At 46.6% G+C, this 21,396-nt stretch overlaps 1 protein-coding gene across 1 annotated transcript in view; it reads right to left on the reverse strand.

The window, feature by feature from the left end:
• C5H6orf136 (chromosome 5 C6orf136 homolog) overlaps positions 1–19,967 on the reverse strand; it is a 99,045-nt gene extending 79,078 nt beyond the window's left edge. Inside the window, exons 1-2 of the mRNA XM_086920704.1 lie at positions 19,790–19,967; positions 15,129–15,869 (exon numbers count right to left, since the gene is read on the reverse strand). Of these exons, the coding sequence (XP_086776830.1) occupies positions 15,129–15,869; positions 19,790–19,912 (864 nt within the window). The 5' untranslated portion in view covers positions 19,913–19,967. The remainder of the gene's footprint in view (positions 1–15,128; positions 15,870–19,789) is intronic.
• Between the last annotated feature and the right edge of the window lie 1,429 nt (positions 19,968–21,396).

The following is a 21,396-nucleotide window of genomic DNA, read 5'->3' on the forward strand; positions in this document are numbered from 1 at the left end:
ACCCTGATACTATGTCCATTAATTTTCAGGACTGGATCTTGAAGGCAGCTAATCAGGTTGCACCTGAAAAATTCTATTGCCCAAACAGAGCTACTCCATCGGCCCAGTGGTATACTGAGGAGTTGCGTCTCCAACGTCAGTATTGTAGAAATTTAGAAAGGTGCTGGAGAAAGCACTATAGCCCCTCCGCTAAGCAAGTTTATAAAAACGCTTTAGCGATATACAAGAAAGCTGTCAACACGCAAAAGAATGTCTTTTTTACTGGTCAAATTGAGCATGTACAGAATTCCGCTAGGATGCTGTTTCAAGTGGTGAGCTCTCTCTCTAACCCTCCTGCGGGACCCGTGATTGAGGAATATCAGGAACTTTGTAGTTCACTGGCCACATTCTTCACCACTAAGGTGATGGATATCTATTCCACTTTTATCCAAGAACCGTTAGGAAGAACCATTGATCAATTCACTAATTTGCCTCTTACTCATCCTCCCCTTTCTCATTTTCAGTCAGTCACCGAAGATCAGGTCAGCAACCTTGTTGCTAAGATTAAATCGGGTTCTCCGCTCGATCCATGTCCTCCTACCATAATGAATCAATTAAATAATACCATCACTCAGCCACTCACCGATATTTGTAATTCCATCTTCAAAACCGGTGTCTACCCTGAGATTTGGAAGAAGGCCATTGTCAAACCTTTGCTTAAGAAGCCTTCTTTAGACCCCACCATTACGGCCAACTACAGACCTATTGCATGCCTTCCCTTCCCGGCTAAAATCTCAGAGGCCATTATGAACCAGCAGCTCTCAGAGTTTATTGAACAACATAAACTCTTGGATGATACTCAGTTCGGGTTCCGGAGGGGACACGGAACTGAGACAGCACTGATAAAGGCCTCCGATGAAATTAGAGACATCATGGATTCGGGAGGAGCGGCAGTGCTTATTCTGTTGGACCTGTCGGCGGCTTTTGACACGGTCGACCACACCATCTTGGTCGACCGTGTCGCAGCCCTTGGGATTAACCATCTGGCCAAAGATCTTATAGCCTCTTTTTTAGCTAATCGCAAGCAGGCAGTCAAACTGGGTAGTTATTACCCATCGATCTCTGAACTGCCATGCGGGGTCCCTCAAGGATCCTCGTTAAGTCCTACGCTTTTTAACATTTATGTCGCAGACTTGGCGAGGGTCATCAAATCGCATGGGAAGCGTTTAACTACCTACGCTGATGACACCCAGCTTGTGATGGCGGTGCATAAGAATGGTCCAGTGGTAGCAGCTAAACTTCAGGAGGGGCTACTGGATGTACAATCTTGGATGCACAGTAACTGTTTAAAACTTAATGCGGAGAAAACTGAGGTTATGACCTTTGGTAATATTTCTCCAGAGTGGTCCCCTATATGGTGGCCCAGTCAGATGGGCCCTTCCCCGGTCCCAGCTACCAAGGTCAGAAATCTTGGAGTGATCTTCGATAATAAACTATCCTTTAGACATCACGTAAACAAGGTAGTTTCAGCTGCATTATTTATGTTGAAAAAGATTTTAAAAAACTCCTGCCGTATTTACCAGCATCAGCAGGAAAAACACTGATTACCACCCTAGTGTTTTCCAAGCTTGACTATGGAAATGCTCTCTTTTTCAACACGCATAAATACATCCTGAATAAGCTTCAATCTGTCCAAAATATGGCAGCACGGATCCTGCTCAACATTCCCAGGCGCCACCCCACTTCGGCAGCCATACGACATCTCCATTGGCTAAGAGTGGAGAGCAGGATCAAATTCAAAGCTCTATGTATCGCCTATAAGGCCATCCATCACACCGGATCGAAGTTCTTAAAAGAGGCATTTCAGGTGTACACCCCTAAAAGGAATTTAAGATCAGCAGCAAGCCGTCTACTGTCTGTACCCCGTACAAGAACGGCTACTTGGGGTGACAGACGATTTCTGGTAGCAACTCCCATATTGTGGAACTCACTCCCCTCAGATATTAAATCTGCACCAACCCTCATTGGCTTCCGTAAGGCTTTGAAGACCTGGCTCTTCAATTAATAAGTTCATGTCCTGATTAATGTATTTCAGAGTATCTCATTGCGCCTAGACACCTTAGGGTAGTAGTTGCGCACTAAAAATCTCATAAATAAATAAACTAGTCAACAATGAGCTCTGATAGAGACACGAGGAAAGTTTAGAATGTTTATTTTATCTAGCGTGCTATAGTATGCAGTACTTTGAGATAGAAGTTTTTATTGGTTTCAAAAGTATACACTAAGTGTCTCTCAATTTTAAGATGAAGACCAATCTGCTGGCTTTCAGAAAGGCATTAAAAACTTGACTTTTTAATCAATAGTTTCAGGAATTAGGATTATCAACCATTCTATCTGGTAGGCTTTTGTCTTTTAGGCCAGCGCCTAGACACGTTTGGGTATTAGAGCGCTTTATACATTTTATTTTCATCTCTAAATTTCAGTCCAATTTCTGGAGTGGTAATGTTATCCTACGGGGGAAAACATATACTGCATTCAGACACTTGTCAGCGACTTACGTGACTGTTATCCTGGACTTAAAGAGAGTATGGGGCAAGGTCCAAGGCAGCACCAAAAGGCAACATTGGGCGGCTGGATGCAGAGATGTGTTACAGTGTTGGTTGCCCTGTTCACTTCAATGGGGATCAATCTGGTTGGAAAGAGGCTGCAGTATGGGATGGGGGAGGGAGGTCGCCAATCGGGTGAACCCACAGGGGGCTCAGTCCTTGAGATGCTCAGGCACATAAGGACACCATTGGACCACTTATCCTCGGGCTGTGGGACTCAGGTGCAGTGGTGCTTTTAGGTGTTGGGTTTGTGCTGTGGAAGACACTCCCGGTTTGCGGAGGCCTGCAAAAAGAGGCTGCAGGCAGCGTCTGGGAGTCCAGCCTGGGCAAACCCAAGGGTGGGCTCAGCCTTTGAGGGCGTCACGGCCCCATTGGCACCGTCACCACTCGGACTCGGGCGAAGGGGCTTGGGTACAGAGGTGCTTTGTGACCTAAGGTGGCTGAGGTCCGAGGCTCACTCCTTGCCTCGGCCCTACAGAAATGGGGGCTACCAGGACAGCAGGGCCAATCTCAGTATGGGTCTCACTGTCCCCGATGTCCCTCGACGTGCAGGTCAGTCTTCCTCGGCGTTGGTGTCCGGGATGGACACAACATGCATTCGTTGCTGCAAGGGGTCTGGTACCCCGGGTATTGGTGCTGTGCGGGTCCTGGTGTCCCCACACTTGGAGGGAGGACAGATATGATCTGTGAGAGCACAGTGACCACTTCCCGGGCAGCTGCGGCATCGGTAGTCCCGGTAAGCTGCAGGGCAGTGAATCAAACCTTGGTTCCTTGGTGCCTGCGAGGGAGTAGCTCCTTTACTCCAAGGAAGTGCTCTGGTGATTCACTGTCAGCTCTCCAGTTTTCTTGGAGTCTGCACAGCAGCAGGATGAGACGTTTTCTCCATGATTGTCAGGGGCAGCAGGCAGGTTTGGCGCCAAGTGAATCGCTGCTCCTCTGTTCTCGTGTCAGCACTCTTCTTTGTTCTTGCCCAAACTCAGGTCCTAGCATCAGGAGAGCCACTGGGTTGTTGCATGAAATTACAGGTAGTAGCCAATGGGCTACCTACCTTTGCTGTGACTACACCCTCTATATGGCCATGTCCTGTGGGAAGTGGGCATAACCATGACCCAGAGAACCCATTCCACCAAAAAACACGATGGGGGAATTTTCCTAGTCATGTGCACTTCAGGTATTCCACCTTACGGGTGGTACTAGCCTGAGGGTGAACACACCTCTTGACTAGCTAATTTGCCCACCAGTCCTGATACCAAATAGACCCAAGCCAGGGGGTGCCATTTCCCTTACCTGTGCAAGTCTTGGATATCAAAGGCGGCTGAGGCCTTTGAAGCCTCCTGCCTTGATATGCTGATTTACCAGCCTTCCTAGAGGTGTAAACACCTCCTGCCAGAGCAGGCTCTGCCTCCGGGAGCATGGCTCACCTCCTAGGGGTCAGAAACTAGTCTGTGGTGGCAGGCTGGACTGGACCAGATCAGTCAGCTAGCACACCAGAGGGCTAGTAGGGCTCAGGGATACCTCTAAGGTACCCTCTGGGTGCATGTATTAATAAATCCATCACAGGAATCAGTGAGGGTTTATTAATTTGAGGTGTTTGATACCAAACACCATATGTTTCAGCGAAGCCATTATGTAGCTAGGTAACTCATTTTGACCAGTGCCCAATACATACCTTAAAGATGGCTTCCCTGCTCACTTGTAATATCTAGTGCAGGAACTAAACATTACAGGTGCATATCTGCTCAAGCATATATGCCCACACGTGCTATAACGCACCATGCCTTATGTCTGAAAGTCCTACTGTAGGGGTGACTTTCATATAGCCCAAGCAGTGTCTTTGGCATAGCAGACAGGAGTGTGCAATGTAGTGTTTACAAACGTGGTTTGCGCCATATCATGCAACCTGCAATGGCAGTCTGTTTGGGATTTGTGTTTGTGTTCCTTAGGGTGGCAGAAGATATGCTGCAGCCTTTGGTCATCTTTAGTACCCATACCTCGGGCACCATTTCCAGAGACATGCAGGGGTGCTAAAGTCCTTACGTTCAAATACTAGGAGTTAAGAGGGATTTTTAGGACTAGGTCGCCCTCCACTCATTCAATCAAAAATCACAAAAACCTAGTCCAAAAGGCAATAACTTTTATAAATCTATGGGCATACATGGATTTGTCAAAAGATCATTCCAATCACACTCCTAAATGTAGAAGTAGGTGTCGTGCTCAAGATACTTGCCAAATAATAAAAGTAGCCAATCTCTGATAAGTCTAACACTAGACAACACAGTACAAACATTCACTAGAAAGACGACATTTGAAAAAATGTGTGAATAGCTAGAAGACACCTCACGGGCGCACCACCAATGGGGCTCCTGGTTGGTACTCACCAGGGTAGCCCTGTTCTCATCATCGGTGTCAACTAGCTTAACGCAAACGTGTCCGACTCCCAAAAGTAAAAAGACAGTGAATGGTGCAGTGTACACAAACTTATATGTGACAAGGACTAACAACGTTCAACATATAACACAACAAATACTGTGCAAACAAGAATAAGAACCTTTTTATTTGTATCCTCTTGTCTGCCAACAGTGAACATATATACATAAAAAGGAGAGAAGCGAATACTACCTATCGATTCGCTTTCAGCTCGCTGCCAAAAGTGAGGTGTCTTCTAGCTATTCACACATTTTTTCAAATGTCGTCTTTCTAGTGAATGTTTGTACTGTGTTGTCTAGTGTTAGACTTATCAGAGATTGGCTACTTTTATTATTTGGCAAGTATCTTGAGCACGACACCTACTTCTACATTTAGGAGTGTGATTGGAATGATCTTTTGACAAATCCATGTATGCCCTTAGATTTATAAAAATTATTGCCTTTTGGACTAGGTTTTTGTGATTTTTGGTGCTAAAGTCCTTAGCCAACTGTAGAACATACAGATATGACCTTGTTTTAAGGAAGGAGCACTGGCACTAAGGTCTAGCTAGCAGGCCTCAGTGCACTGTCAAGAGTCAAAAATCAGCATCTAGTAGCTAGAAAGGGAGCAAAAGGTGGGAGAGACCACTGCAATTGCAATCAAGTTTCCCGCAATGGAGCAAATGTCTGGTCTATTAAATCAAACAAAATAGTCTTGTGTACAACAGAAATTCTGAACTCGCATATTTGAAGGTGCTCTCATATGCAATAATGAAACGACTAGCAAGCTCAGTGAAATACAATATTCACCTAGAATCCCACAATTTAAGACCAGCTTATGGGCCAAGCACAATACAGTTAGGTCAAGTAGATTATTCAAGACACTAGACCAGCAGGTCTGGTAAAATTTTTATGATTTTGTTTAGGCCTGCAAGGCCTTCTGATGTAACTGGTGAAATTCACGTCATAGAACTTAACCCAAACGCTTTGGTGAAGGTAGATGGGAACAGAATGGCTCTGAACTAAGGTATTTTTTAGGTCTCGCCTGTCGATGCGCATGCGCATCGAGCAAGGCAAGAGTATTGGGACTTATCCGCTCTTTATCTACACTGCAAGGAATCGTGGCGATTCCTTGCAGTGCCCGTGACTTTTAAGCTCAATGCGCATGCGCATTGAGCTTAAAAGCGCGTGCACGTCCGTCTTTGTTTACCCGCTCCGCCCCCTCCCCTTCCCGCCGTGTCGCATTTCTCCTCCCCCCTCCCCTCCGTCCGTCTTTTTTTTTTTTTAATTTAACCCGCTCCGCCCCCTCCCCTTCCCGCCGTGTCGCATTTCTCCTCCCCCCTCTCCTCTCTTCCGTCCGTCCGTCTTGTTGTTCCAGGTAGCTGAAATATGGAAATGTAAAACGCCAGAAGCCCCCACTTCCCTCCCCGGGGTTGTTTTTCTCGCTCTCTCTTTTTTGCGCAATCCAGCATTTATCTTTTCAGGGACAGCTCTGCCACGTGTTCCGCTAACGTCTGCCAGGGTTAAGCCTGGAAAAAAATACATTTGTGACCAACTGCTCTCCTGGCAAATCAAAGATAGTGTTTGGACAGGCTGGGGTTTATGTCACTCGTGCCTTGCCATATGAGGAGGAACCCGGCTCGGCTGGCAGCGTTAGGACAAACTGAAGCAGCCCCCCTCCCCCAACGCCCTGCTGCACACGGTGGGGGCCGGGGGACGTGCAATGATAGAACGAGAGGGCGAGCCAGCCGTAAATATCGCCTGTAACCTTCATCCGAAACGCAGGGCTGAAGCCATTCAGGCAAAACCCGGAGATTTATGTGCAAAAACCATCTCTCTCGAGCAGGCGGTGCCGTCTCCGACCCAAAACTCACATTGGTGTACAAGCTCCAGCCACCCCCCCCCCCCGTCTGCCCGAGGCGCGTGAAATACGACCGCCTGGCATCCAAGGTTATTAAAAGGAGCGTTTTCTTTAATTACAGGAAAACAGGGCGCGATCCGCCTTCCTCACCTCTTTCCTACGCGCAATCTCTCTTTTGCTTGTAGTCAAGGTATGGGGAAATATGTCCTTTCGATATACAATTAATAAAATATATCGCCTGCATCGTCATTCATGGTATATTTCGCAATATCAGCAAGGGAAACTGCACATGCAAAATATGCCATTCCATTTGTTTCACGAAAAGATCACACGATATATATCTGATAAAATGCATATTTTTATATTAGCAGGCCGTTTTAGTTCGAAAACATTTCCTATAGGTGGATGTATTATATTCTCTAGGTTCTGCTTTTTTTCTAAATAAAATAAAGTACAAGAAAGAAACGCGAGGGTCTGCCATGGTTCTTCAGGGAGGCTGCGGTGGGAGCAGGGTATGGATTGATACAATGCAGCACACCTATCCAGTCTGAGCTGGCTGCAAGGCTCTCTAGGGGTGCCTGCGGGGCTGCCCAATATGAATGCGGGGGCTGCAGCACTACACCTACAGAGACATGTACGCAGACGCACGCCCTCACTCACCCTCAACTCCTCACTCTCACTCACCCTCACTCACCCTCACCCACCCTCAACCCCTCACCCTCACTCACCCTCAAACCCTCACCCTCACCCTCAAACCTTCACCCTCAACCCCTCACTCACCCTCACTCTCACTCACCCTCACTCAGCCTCAACTACTCCCCCTCACCCTCACTCACCCTCAACCCCTCACCCTAACTCACCCTCAACACCTCACTCACCCTCACCCTCACTCACCCTCAACACCTCACCCTCAACCTCAACCACTCCCCCTCACTCACCCTCACTCACCCTCACCCTCACTCACCCTCAACCCCTCACCCTCACTCACCCACCCTCACCCTCACTCACCCTCAACCCCTCACCCTCACACAGTGCAATAGGTCTCAGACCATTTCAGTTAGAGCTTTTAGAAATGTTTATGGCTTTTTTTATTTGTAATTCTTTAGCATTGGCTACAGGAAACAAAAATGCTAAACATTTACAAAAAAAACCCATAAACAATTCTAAAAACACTAACTAATGGTGCGAGACCTATTGCATTTCCAATGCTTGTTTTATTAGACTTTAAGACTAAAAAGCACAAACAAGACAACAAACCTGTGCAGTGTGTACATTCAAGGACAGGTACTAATGTACTTTTATTACCATGCAAGTGGGAAGATAAACAGACATCAGGCACTGCTTTTCTTTAAAAAAGTCACTCTTATTTTTTTAGCTTATTACAATACAAAACCGCTTTCTGTTGCATACCGACCCTAAACGCCTTCCCAAGATACGTGCACTAACCACTATTTTCATGTCATGAAATTACCCAGGCTCCTTCTAGCCTTTTCTTGAATATAAAGATAGCAATCTTAGAACACTTAAGAAACTGTATTTGAAAATACTTTTCCAGCATGCGTAAAGATGCAGAGGTAATCCTAGTGCCAGGGTATTTATTTCTGTGCAAGGGAATGGATGTCGCTGAAGTGCCTTGGACGGCATTGAACAGAACAGAGGGGTGTGGAGGGCCCTATCTCGGTCTTTAACGCATCATCGTGACTCATCTAAAGTGCTTTATCTAGTTCTCCAAATAACATGATCTGCTGCGGATTTTGTGGCCAAGTGAGGACATGTGACTCTGGTCTTAGAAACAATGGGGAGTTTCAGCTCTACGGTCGCCCATGGGAACTAATGACCAATGTAAGGCTTCTCATCTGGTTAGGTCCTTGCAGAACGGAAAGCCATCATGCTTTCTGAATTACTAGTAACCACCAACTCCAGCCCTGCAGGCATCTTCTGCAGCCAGAGCAGAAACCAGGATTGCAGGAAAATAAGAGATTTAAGGCCAAAACATATTCAAAACCTACAGATACAAACCCAGACCCTTAGTCCTGCCAGACTGTTTGAGGAGTTATCGGACACTGAAGGGATGAGGTTATGATGAAGACATGGCTACGTCTTTTTCCACACCTGATTTTAATGCTGGACATGAGATAAACCAGATCAGATTCTAAGCCATATTTTTAGAAACTGGGCTAGTCAGAAGGGACCAGACAATGGGCCCGATTCACAAAAGTAATCGGAGATAAAATCCTAACTTTACGACTTTCAGTATTCACAAAAGGCATTTAGTAGTAGTAAAGCTAGGATTCCTAGTACTAAATCCCTTTTGTGAATACTGAAAGTCATGAAGTTAGGATTTTTCTCAGTTTAGTTGTAAAGCTAGGAATCCTAACTTTACTACTACTAAATCCCTTTTGTGAATACCGAAAGTTGTAAAGTTAGGATTTTGTCTCAGATTACTTTTGTGAATCGAGCGCAATGTGTGCATAGTGAAGAACGGAAATGAAGATCCAGCTGAGCCTTGCAGCATCCAGAAGCACTAGAGCGAAGCAGTGGGTGGCAGCAGGCAGAGGAGGTGGCAGGAGCTGTAGGTAAGCCTCTCTGCCTCAGGAACCCCAGCCCAGGAGATTCCAAGAAGATGTAAGAGAGGACAGGAGCACATGGGACATAAGGACCCCTGGCTGAGACCCAGGGCCCTGCAGAGCTTCAACTGACAAGGTGTAGAGCACGGCTGGGGCCCCGAAACCATCAGCTGACGATACTCTTCGAGACACCCACACACCTCAGTGAAAGCATCAGCTGTGCACTACCTTACAGACTAAAATCATCTGCAAGTGGATCTTACAGGGGGAGAGGTTCACTGGAGAAGACAGAGAGATCCCAGAACAGCTCTTTCATCTTATTGTTTACCTAATTTGAAAACCTGTTAATGCTCAAAACACTAATATGACAACACCCTCTGATGGTTGCCGTTTCGGGTATTTCTCCCAAGATACAATCCTCTTCTTAGCTATGACTGTTTCTTTCCCAGGTTTATCGACAAATCTAATCGGTGTTGAATATATTTTGTTGCCAGAAGGTTTGAAAAAGGTTTTTTGTCCCCACTTGACTTGATTAGACAGTTGTCTGGGCAGGATAAGTTACAAAAATAAAAAATAAAAGCTGATAAGAACGGATAACTGCACACCTTAAGGAGCACTGAGGCTGCACTGTATAATGAGGTTCAGTACATTTGATACATGAAATTTGGTTTAGTAGCAATATGATCTATTATATTTTGACCATTAATATGCTTTCTAACAAAGTTAAGCGTACACTAAGTGGCACAAGCCTGGTCAAAGCCAATCGGTATCGCCATTATAACTTATTCGCTTTCCCAATGGTGTTTAGCCATGTTGTGCATTGAAGCTAAAGTCATTTTGAAGAAAAAAAATCTTTGACGTAGCCGCTCACCCCATTTTGTGTGCGCACACGCCACACATGCGAGGATCTTTGTTTTCTTTCTAGTTAAAAGAAAATAAAACTTGCAAAACTGTTTTGTTTTGTAAGCGAGGGGGCAATGGAAGTAACACAGGAATGCAGAAGCACCACGGGGTGGGGGGGGGGGGGGGCAGGAAACGGACGTGAAAGCAACATGGGTGGCAACCCCAAGAATATTACAGAGATGGGGGAGCGCAAGAGGGGTTGCAATTGAGAGAAGCATACATTAAAGCCCAGCACCAGGAGAGAACACCACAAGGGTGTGACATGCTCCCAGCCTGGAACAGTTGTAGAGTGGCAGAGTTGTTGCGGTATCCACAACACTAAACAGCAAGGCACGTCCTCCACTACCAGTAACCGGCATACCAGTCACTGCCATACCCTGAGGATCCCGTGCATTCCTATTCTACATTCCTTCTTGACACACTATATTCTGCATTCCCACTTACTATTCTTAACACTCTTACCACAGGGAGACAGCTCAAAAAGACATGCACTATCAAACAGTGCACAATACAAAGAAAACAAGCATTTAACAATGCAATAGGTCTCGCAGCATTAAAGTTTGAGTTACTGGCATTGTAAATGACAATGCTTTGCATTCATTTTTTTTTCTTTGCAATTGGTATATAAACATGGTTTGTGAATGGTTAGCTGTTGCTTATGCTAAGCAAAGTTGCCAGTAATATAGAGTGCTAGTCTTGCTGTGCAGAGTAAATATAGGCCTTGTTCGCTAGGCCTTTGTAATGGAAGTCAACAGACATGGTCAATGACCACAAGTGTTTCACTTGTAGCAGTGCAGAGTGATATGGTGTAGATTGTATGCCTTATTTCCCATATAAATACTAATATGTTTTGTTTGTCCTGCAAATGGTGGCAGGTGAATTAGCTAAACGTGCAGCTAGCTGCCAGACAACAGCCAACTGGTTCGCACCATCTACTTATGTGTGGTCTGCTCAATACCGGCTTCTCGTTTTTTTTTTTTTAACTGGTTCACTCTTGCCAGGATGCCCATCACACAGTTTTGTTTTATGGGTTAATCTTGCCCGTGGTCAGTCCCTGTGCTTTCAATGTGCCAGATTACTGAAGGTGTGTGCTTGGATCTAGTGACTGTGATTTATAGGACCGCCAGATTCTTTGGCTGCGTCCGATTCTTGCCTGGAGCAAGGATCGGATGCAGCCAAAGAAGTTTAAAATTGGGTATTCTTGGTCTTAACAATAGCCTGCTTTTGTACTTTGTATTAAATTTCTCCTCATGTATCATTACTGTTCCTATTGTGAAGCGCTCTGACGCCTTCGGGTAAAGTCTGCGCTATATAAAAACGCATAAATAAAATAAATAAGGATGGGGCTGCTGGGCTGCTGGGCCGCTGGACCTGGCGTGGCCTGGGGGCCGAGGCTGGTGTCGGCTTCAGCTCGCCTACCTTTGCTTGCTGAGTCAGTCAGTGCATCACGCCGTCACCATGTCTTGTGCTGCTCTTCAAGGGCTAGGGCTAGGGCTGGGCCTGGGCGCTGCCGCAAGTTGGCTGTGGTGTAGCCTGGGTGGGCGGCAGATGCCTATCAGACCTATGTACGTGTGTTTCTGTATCCCCGCCTTTACCAATCTAGCCTGCTTGTCTCTTGTCTATCTATCAACCTATCTACCTTTCTTCACCTTTCTTCCTGTGCCGTTTATCTGTCGGCCTTCAGCCCCGTGGCAGTGCAGGGCCCGCGCTCTCTGTGCATGTGCCTGCCTGCACACCCCTGTATTGAAAGATGGGCGGTGCTTGGCTGAGGCAGCGAGTGGGAGCGATGGTTGCAGCATTTCCAGCCCCCCCGCCTCCGTGAACTCCTCGTGAACTGTGCCTGCTATTGAGACCCTGGCCCCCCATTCTGCCACGTCCTTGCCAAGCCCGCAATGGCAAGGTCATGCGGGGTGCTATCTGAGACCACCCGAGACAATGCAGCGGGCCGGCCTCCAGATAGTAGCCTCACACGAGAATCTTAAGGGGGAAGCCCTGGCAGGCGGGTAGCAATGTCTGCAATCAAGCGCCTTTGCGGTCCTGGCAACTCAGAGGCGCTCTGCAGTGAGGCCAGATCACTGGCACACTCCTGAAAGAGCAGAGTGGCTCGAGGAAGGGGGCTCCACGGATGACTGCTAGGCTGACCCCTAAAAACATTTCCAAAACGCACTTTAGAAGAGCAGGGCGAGTTTACACAGCTTCACCTCGGGTTACCACGTCAGATCAAAACAAGCTCTTTGTAGAAGTAAACTTCAGAGGGGGTTAAGAGCCGAGCACCTGCCCAGCTGCAAGGGTTTGAAGTGGGGGACTGTTTGACTAATGAAGATACAAATGACTGTGCTCTCCATCCAGCGTTGAACCTTCCCTCCTAAGGCCCACAGACAGTAATGCTGCGGTCTGTCCCTGCGCCCAAATCTTACATTTATGCCAGCACGCATGACGGTGTGAGCCCCCACAAAAGCTGTCGCTTTACACACAATGCACTCACTGGAATCGCCAGCAAGAACAGATAAAATGCACCGAGTAGAGAAAGCGGCAGCCCGCTTGTAAACGGCGTGAAATAATAGAAAATGTATTTCGGGTTAGTTGTCCGTGTAAGTATAGACTTAGTACTATGATAGCACGCTTTCAATTTTCCGAAGTTCGTGCGACTCGTTTACTTAAGCAGTAGTAAGAATGCGTCTTTAAAGAGACCCCCGTCTGCGGTACCAACCTGTCAGCATAAAGATGTGAAATCTCACGACTCCTAGCCAGGAACACTCCCAAAAATGGATACCCTCAACACATGCACTGTTGCAGCACCCATAACAACGTCATATCAGGGTGACCTTTTGCACGTTAGCCGTCTGTGCAAAATGTGATTCATCGGAGCCTTCTTAAAGGCAGGCGGGTACATTTGTCCTGGGTTCGAAAACCCCAAATGGATGAAACCTGTAAAAAAATGCTCCATAATGCAGAATCCTGCGGCCAGCTAAGAGGCACATTGCATTGTAAGCTGCCGCCCCTCCCCCTCAGAGCACAGCTGCGGATCGCAGAGACTTGCAAGGTTTGAAAAGAGAATAAAATATATTTCTGCTGGACTTATTGTACGCGGCCCGCGGTGCGACTCGGCCTCGTCTCGCCTCGGCTGAAGCAGTCCTATTGTGAAGCACTATGACGCCTTTGGGTAAAGTCTGCGCTATATAAAAACACAAATAAAATAAATAAGGATGGGGCTGCTGGGCCGCTGGACCTGGCGTGGCCTGGGGGCAGAGGCTGGTGTCGGCTTCAGCTCACCTACCTTTGCTTGCTGAGTCAGTCAGTGCATCACGCCGTCACTGTGTCTTGTGCTGCTCTTTAAGGGCTAGGACTGGGGCTGGGCCTGGGTGCTGCCGCAAGTTGGCTGTGGTGTCGCCAGGGTGGGCGGCAGCGGCCGGCAGCAGCAGTGACACACGACGAGTGTCACTCACCTTACGAGTCCTCCTCCCGACCTCCGCTCCTTTCCAGTCACCGGAGCAGGCACCACCAGTCCACCAGTAACATCACCACATACCGTCTGCCGCCCCGGGGCCCGCGCCGAAAGCAAAGAGAGCGTGCACTACTCACGTGACGTCAGCCCCCAGCATATATGGGAAGCGCGAGGGGGAAGCAAATTAATTAGTGGGACAACCAGATTAGATAACACACTCACAACAAGCAAGAATGTAGCAAGGTGGACTGCTGAGCCAGGCCTGCAGGCCCCAATCATTTAATGTATGCCAGACCTATGCTAAGGCTGCCTTCTGCTCAAGGGGTGGGCGGGGTCATCATGTGCCTCATGGGGCTGTGGCGCACTGCGGAGACGCAGTCGCTGTGAGCGTGCACATCGGCAGCTCCTAGACTAAATTGGAGACTGACTCACGCGTGTGACCAAATCCCATGCGCGTGGCCAGCTCTTGTCTCTCCCTCTCCCATTGACGATGCTGCGCGCGTGGCCAGCTCTTGTCTCCACTCGTTGTCGGCTGAGCCGACGACTATAGTTTTCAGCGAGAACGCGCTTCTAGCCGAGACCTACAAAGTAGTGCTGTGAAAAGCAAGTAATGAATGAAGAGATGCCAGCCAATCAACGCAATGGTAAAGAGACAATACTGCATGTGAAGGACAAAGACAAGACTGATAAGCTGGGGCACCAATAAAAAGCCGTCAAATAAATGAGAGGAACGCCAACCAGTGATAGACAACAAGCAGGCTCCAAGCCCCTCTATGTTCTTGGTAAGTTATAATATGCCATGCAACAAGAGCTTAGCAGGCTCGACCTATAAAGGCGTTTTGGGGTTCTCCTTAAGGTGAAGAATTCCGTAGCTATATTAATATGGTGAAAATACGCTTCAGACAACTGCTTTTACCGGGAAGTCTCTTTCTCTTCATTAACGCCTCAATGACTAGTAATTGGTATTGCTTCCAATTAATAACAATGCTGTGGGGACCATTATTTAATTTCTCAGATAATTATCCCATTTACAATTTCCCTCATCAATCGGGGAATAATGTGTGTTTTCTGCACCAAACTCCATTTCTCTGAGTATTTCCAGGCTTTTATCCCTAGGAATATTCTGTCTGATTTTTATCACCTCAAGTAATATCCATGCGTGATAAAATATGACAAACCTTTAACTGTGCCCCCACACAAACAGGAGTTTGGCTAGATTTTTTTAAAGAGAAACAGCTTTTCAAGTCAAGTCAATTTTATTGTATAAAATTATTAAAAATCATTACAAAAATGCATGTAGACCATCATAAGACATAAAACACTTTTTAAAATGTTGGCAATTAAAACAGCTTTTGTCCTTACCTCATGCCGCAGCCGCTCATATGCCACAGCCAGATGTTCTTCCATATCTGGGTCACTCTTCCCTTGTGTTGACTTTGCTTGTGTGTCTTTACCAGTCTGAAAAGCCAATAGAGGAGTGGACAGGAGACTCCTGCAGTCTTGGCAAGGAAACCCTGCCAGATAGGGCATTCTGCAGAATGTGGGATCAAAGAGGGTCCTGAAGGAATCCAAGTCGCCTCCGTTGAGGTGCCATGCTGGGGGGCCGCCACCATTCAGATGCCATGCCCAGAGTCTGCTGCCTTCTGTGCCATTGAGGCCCCCTGTTTTCAGACCCCATTGACTCTCTGCAATGTCATCTTCCCTGTGGGCTTCCACTGTGGTAATGGAGCCAACAATGTTCTCCAGAGGGAAACACAGAATAGCCTTCTTGGGCTGTGCCCGGGTGCGCGTTTGCACTAGTAGTGAAAGGCCCTGCTCTACTTGCTCCGCCAACAAACGGTCGAGGTGGACAAGGGAAGAGTGTGGTGCCTCCATCGGGGTCTTGAGCTGCTTCCCTCGGCTGCTGAGTTGCAGGCAGAGACTAACCTTGTCTTTGGACACACTAGTGAAGGACTGCACATGCAAGTCTCTTTCAAGAGCCCAATGGTGGCACAGGCTGTAGCAGGTGCAGTTGAAGGGAGAGGCCCCAAGGTCGGGGGATGATGAGCAGCAGAGGGAAGGGGAGCTTTGCAGGCCTTCATGATCCACTGCAGCGCCATCGATCTGTAAGAAGGTATTTCAGGTGGTGTTACTGTTTAATCTCAAAGTTAATGTACTGAACAAAAAGACAAGAATGTCTGAAACTCTATCCCTCGCCCATCCTGCACTTGACGGGCAAAGCCCTATATCACTGTAACATCACAACACTCAAAGCAAACAATACTCTCAGAAACAGCCATACGTTACCTTCAGAAACAAGTGTCAGTGTAGACCAAAAATGGGTAGGTTTTAAGTGCGTCAGGTAGGTTAACACTTCACGGGGACCTCTCAGAGGCGGTGCGGAGTATAACATGTTATTGCAGAGTGCTTTCTTTGACATGTCTGCGGTGAATCCCACCCTCGTCGCCAATGTGGGTGAAATGATGGAGAAACATCAAGGTGGCGCAGGTAAGTCTTTATTATCTCCTGTCATGAATGGCACGAACGTCCCAATCCTGCTCTTTGCAGACCAGGGCTCGACAAATTCACTCGACCGCTCGCATTTGCGAGTGAGATTGATAAAGGACGAGCTATTTTTAGGTCCTACTCGCCCTTTCTGGCGAGTAGGAATACAAACTTGACACTTGACCTCTGCCTCTGAAAGCAGAGGAAATGTGACAAGATAGGAAGATTTAAAGGCATTTTTATTGCACACAAAGTAAATGAGCAATAAAAATGCTTTTAAATCTGGTTAACTTGTCACATTAGCTCAGTTTTCAGAGTTTGAGGTCAAGTTCATTTAAGTTAGGTCGAGGAGATTTTGTAGTTTACTAGACCTGCAGGTCTAGAGAATTTTTTATGATTTGTCGAGCCCTGCAGACGATTCCTTACTTATTTCCAATGGGCTTGCAAATCCGAATGGATAATTTTTGGATTTCAGCAGGAGTTTGGAACTAAACGTTGCCCAAACTAAATTTATGGAGTTCTGGAAAACCAAGGGTAAATCAAGAGAGATTAGGATCACACGGGAACCTTTAGAGCGGGTGAAAAGCTTTGACTATTTGGGGATAAGACTTAGCAATACGCTCGGCTGGGAGCCACAATTGGAAAAGAGCCATTTAACTCTTGTTTATAGGTCAAAATCAATTAGACATTACAGGCAGTCTTATACTCGATCAAGGACCACAGCACTTGAAGTGTATTGAGCAAAAGCTCAGAGTGGTGCCTTGTATGGAGCAGAGATATGGGGGTATATCAATAAAAATAAACTGACGACATCTGAAAATATCTTTCCTGGATCACTCATCTCAGCATCTATTACCCCTCCCTTAATTCCACTGTTTTTTTAGGGACAAAAAGAATTGGTGATATGGCTTCATGGAAACCTTTACTGTACTGGCTGCGCTTGTAGACAACACCGCATATTTGAAAACAACAAGGGACTCCAAGTTTAGTCAGCACAGGACCTCAGGGAGCAACTATTATAAACACAACAATGGTCCCATGCAACATGTTGCATGGGACCATTGTTGTGTTTATAAATGTAGACAACACCGCGGCTTTCAGATTATTGCAACTCTCTAAAGAAAGTTTTGAAGATTAGTGGTGCTAAAAGCCTACCTTGGTTTAAGCATGTTGCAAGTTGGTTTACAACACTCGGTATGACAGCATTATGGGAACACCCAGAAAAGGCAAATAGAGAAGTGTTGTATCTTGAGTCTTCCTGTTGCTCAGCTAGAATGTCGGTGTTGTGGAATGTTGGATGGGTGGAATCCTAGTGGTTTGTGAATGTGAGTTGGGTGAGGGCTGAGCAGCAGGACAGCTGCTCCTGATGGGGTTATCGTTTTATCTTCTTAACTTAACATCTTAATTTAATAAAGTAACTTGAATAATCTATTGTTAAGTATCCATCTTCTTTCCGATTACATCAAGAAGATTGTTCAAAGTTCAAGATTAGTTATTGGGCGGCCGTGGGAGAACGTTACGCCACTAGGTTAGTAAATGGCCAATTAACTTTAAAAAATGTATGTGCTAAGCCATGCCCTTCCTTTGAACCCTACCTGGATCAAATCATGCCACCACTTACAATAAGTTTATATGTTAGATTTAGTTTGGTAACCTCCTACTACGGTCTCCCAGTAACTGGGGCACAGGATTATCTCTAGAACGTTACCTTGCATGTGCAAAACAATGGAGACAGAAGAGCATATCCTCTTTTTCTGCACTAAAAATCAAAAGATCCGACGGAGATGGATACGATCGACCTGCTTAAAAATTGGAGCCAGGCAACACCAGGTTGCCTACATAATCCTAAAAACTGATACTACAGGACTAATAGTCTATGCAGTCAGTCGTTTCCTATTCTCGTTCTGGATTAAACAACAAAAGTTTTTGCACATCGCTAGAGCCGATTGTTAATATTAAAATCAAACCAGTGTGATTCTGACAATTGATGTATCGGCACAAATGAATTGTATGCTGTATACAAAATCTTTTTTATCATTGCTTCCCTAGTGTTGTGCTTTTTTAAAATGCAGGATTATTTACATGCTACGAGTTCGATCACTGTTTTTAGAAATTTAGACACGGTCCTTTTTACCTATTTTAGCTTTGTCTGAGGACTCATCTGGTTTAATTGTCTTAAAACCTAAGTCTTGATTGTATTTGTATACTTTGATAGTTTTAAGTAAATAACTGAATAAAGTTATTCAACAAAGTCTTTATTATCAAGGTAGAGTGCCCACGACATCTAACATGGCCCTGTCACACAAAGATCCATGCAGCAACTGATATGCCGATCACTGCCAGAACCATAGCCAGACAACGGCCACTCAAGACTTCGTGAAGTTACACTACTCCTGCGCGTGTTTAAATATATAGGAGAGGTTACTGAAGATCACATTCAATACCACCTACAACAAACTCTTATACGGGAAATAGATGTCACAGGGAGTAAATAGAGAAGAGAAGGTGCGAATAGAACAGTCAAGAGAAGGTGTAAATAGAACAGAGAAGGTGTAAATAGAACAGGGAAGAGAAGGTGTGAATAGAACAGGGAAGAGAAGGTGTGAATAGAACAGGGAAGAGAAGGTGTGAATAGAACAGGGAAGAGAAGGTGTGAATAGAACAGAGAAGGTGTAAATAGAACAGAGAAGGTGTAAATAGAACAGAGAAGGTGTGAATAGAACAGAGAAGGTGTGAATAGAACAGAGAAGGTGTAAATAGAACAGAGAAGGTGTAAATAGAACAGAGAAGGTGTAAATAGAACAGAGAAGGTGTAAATAGAACAGAGAAGGTGTAAATAGAACAGAGAAGGTGTAAATAGAACAGAAGAGAAGGTGTAAATAGAACAGAAGAGAAGGTGTAAATAGAACAGAAGAGAAGGTGTAAATAGAACAGAGAAGGTGTAAATAGAACAGAGAAGGTGTACATAGAACAGAGAAGAGAAGGTGTAAATAGAACAGAGAAGAGAAGGTGTACATAGAACAGAGAAGAGAAGGTGTAAATAGAACAGAGAAGGTGTAAATAGAACAGAGAAGGTGTAAATAGAACAGAGAAGGTGTAAATAGAACAGAGAAGGTGTAAATAGAACAGAGAAGGTGTAAATAGAACAGAGAAGGTGTAAATAGAACAGAGAAGGTGTACATAGAACAGAGAAGGTGTAAATAGAACAGAGAAGAGAAGGTGTAAATAGAAGAGTGAAGAGCTCCCCAGACCCCGGCTGAGATCAGCCCCCCGTGCCTCACGGTGCACAGACGCCGCCTGAAGGTCAGGGCCCCCAGGGGGGGGTCTGGGGGGGTGGATCCACCTACAGCAGGACCTGGCAACGATCAGCAACATGGCAGGGCCCGCGCATTAAGGCTTTTGGTTTGTGGGGGTCCCTTGACGTCACTCCGAGCCGATGACGTCACCTGCTTGGAAGGTCACGGGCTGACAGACGCCCCCACCTCCCCCCTCCGGGTGACATTGACGAGCCCTCCACGTGCAGCTGTCACCCTCCTCACCTGTCCCTGCGGGTTGTCATCCTCCTGCCCCCGCGGGACCGGGGCTCTGCGGACCGCTAGGGCCCCCCCGAAGCCCCGCGCCAGCCCCGGGACCCCCCGCCGGTAGACACAGGTCCCCGCCATCGCCAGGCACCGGCAGCAGCACCACCAACGGCCGGTCTCTGCGTCTGACGTCAGCGCGTAGACCGGACTCGAGCCACCGCCCCCTCGCAGAGGAAGTGCGCGAACCGGCTGCCATGTTTGAAAGGGATCGGAAGTGCAGCAGTACCAGGAGTGTCTTTTCAGAAAATCAAAGACCGGAAACATTGAGGGTCTATCCCCAGCTTTCTCTCTCATTTTTGTGTAACTAAAGAAAAAGAACTATTAAGCAAGTTACTTTATTACATGCTGGATTAAGTGTACCCTTATAAAATTGTTTTCCTAAATTCCACACATGTCACCCGGAATCAGTAATAAAATTAGGGTTTTTTTGCCCTAAGATAACATGACTTTTTACGATGGGGAGTAGGAGAATTTCAGGATGGCTGACACATTTTTAGCTGGAAACTTCAATTAAACGCACTAAGACGTGCCAAAGGACGACATAGAAAAAGGACTACAAAGACGAGGGACGCCCTTGAAGTTGGCAGGCGTCACAGCCATGTTGGAACGGGACATCGCCGCTTGAACGAGTTGTAAGGCGGCCATTTTCCATCAGGATGTATCCTGAGAGCCTTGCAGGGCAGAGCCGACAGCCGAGGGTTTCCAGCCACTGGAGGGGAGTGACTGGGAAGGGGGAGACTCACTGCAGCCAAAGGGGGGCAGTAGTGGTCGTCCTGGAATGCTGTGTGATTGAACTGTGAGGCTTCTGTCCATGCAGACTTCAGACTGGAAGTGTTATTTATAGCTGATATAGTTCCATTCTGCAGCTTGTATTGAGAGTTACATGGTTCACTCAGCACCCTGGTGGGCACTTCATAACAGACAACTGAGAAATAAACTGATGGTAAAGCAGAGATCTCGAGTATTGGTTCATTATTTGAATCAGCCCAGTCCACAGCTAGCAGCACGTACTCCCCACTCATTACCCACACATGCATGCAGGCACTGATAGCACATGGTTTCTCATTCTTGAGCATGCAGGCGCTTCCATAAACATGCACTGCCTGCAGACTGATACATTTACACACCTGATTTCTTCCAGGATGAAGGCCCTTGTCTTGTTCGCTTGGGGTAGTTTTGTTCTTGTTAGTTTTCTCATTCATTCTTGTAGTAGTTTGATAATCATTCTGGATCTAGGGGTAGGCTACCCTAGTGCATGGTAACTGTAGCGCTCTAGTGTTTCCCGGGTCTCGGCCGAGACCCAAAAACACCTACACACAATGTAGCACCTTCTGGCCAGGCGTGTCCAGAAGGGTATAAATAAATGACTGGAGGTCGCTCGTGGCATCCGGTCCCACAGAGTAACTAAGAGAGTTGTGTCATTCTTTGGCTGTCCTGATTAGGCCCTCTCAGTAAGTTACCCTCCTCGCTTGAACTGGCGACGAGGGTGGTGCATGTATGTCCCCTCGGAAGCAACCCAGCAATCAACAATTGATCGGAGAAGTGAGGAGGTTTCCCTCGGCACC

Source organism: Lissotriton vulgaris, chromosome 5 (assembly GCF_964263255.1).
Source record: "Lissotriton vulgaris chromosome 5, aLisVul1.2, whole genome shotgun sequence".
In the NCBI taxonomy this organism is placed as follows: domain Eukaryota; kingdom Metazoa; phylum Chordata; class Amphibia; order Caudata; family Salamandridae; genus Lissotriton; species Lissotriton vulgaris.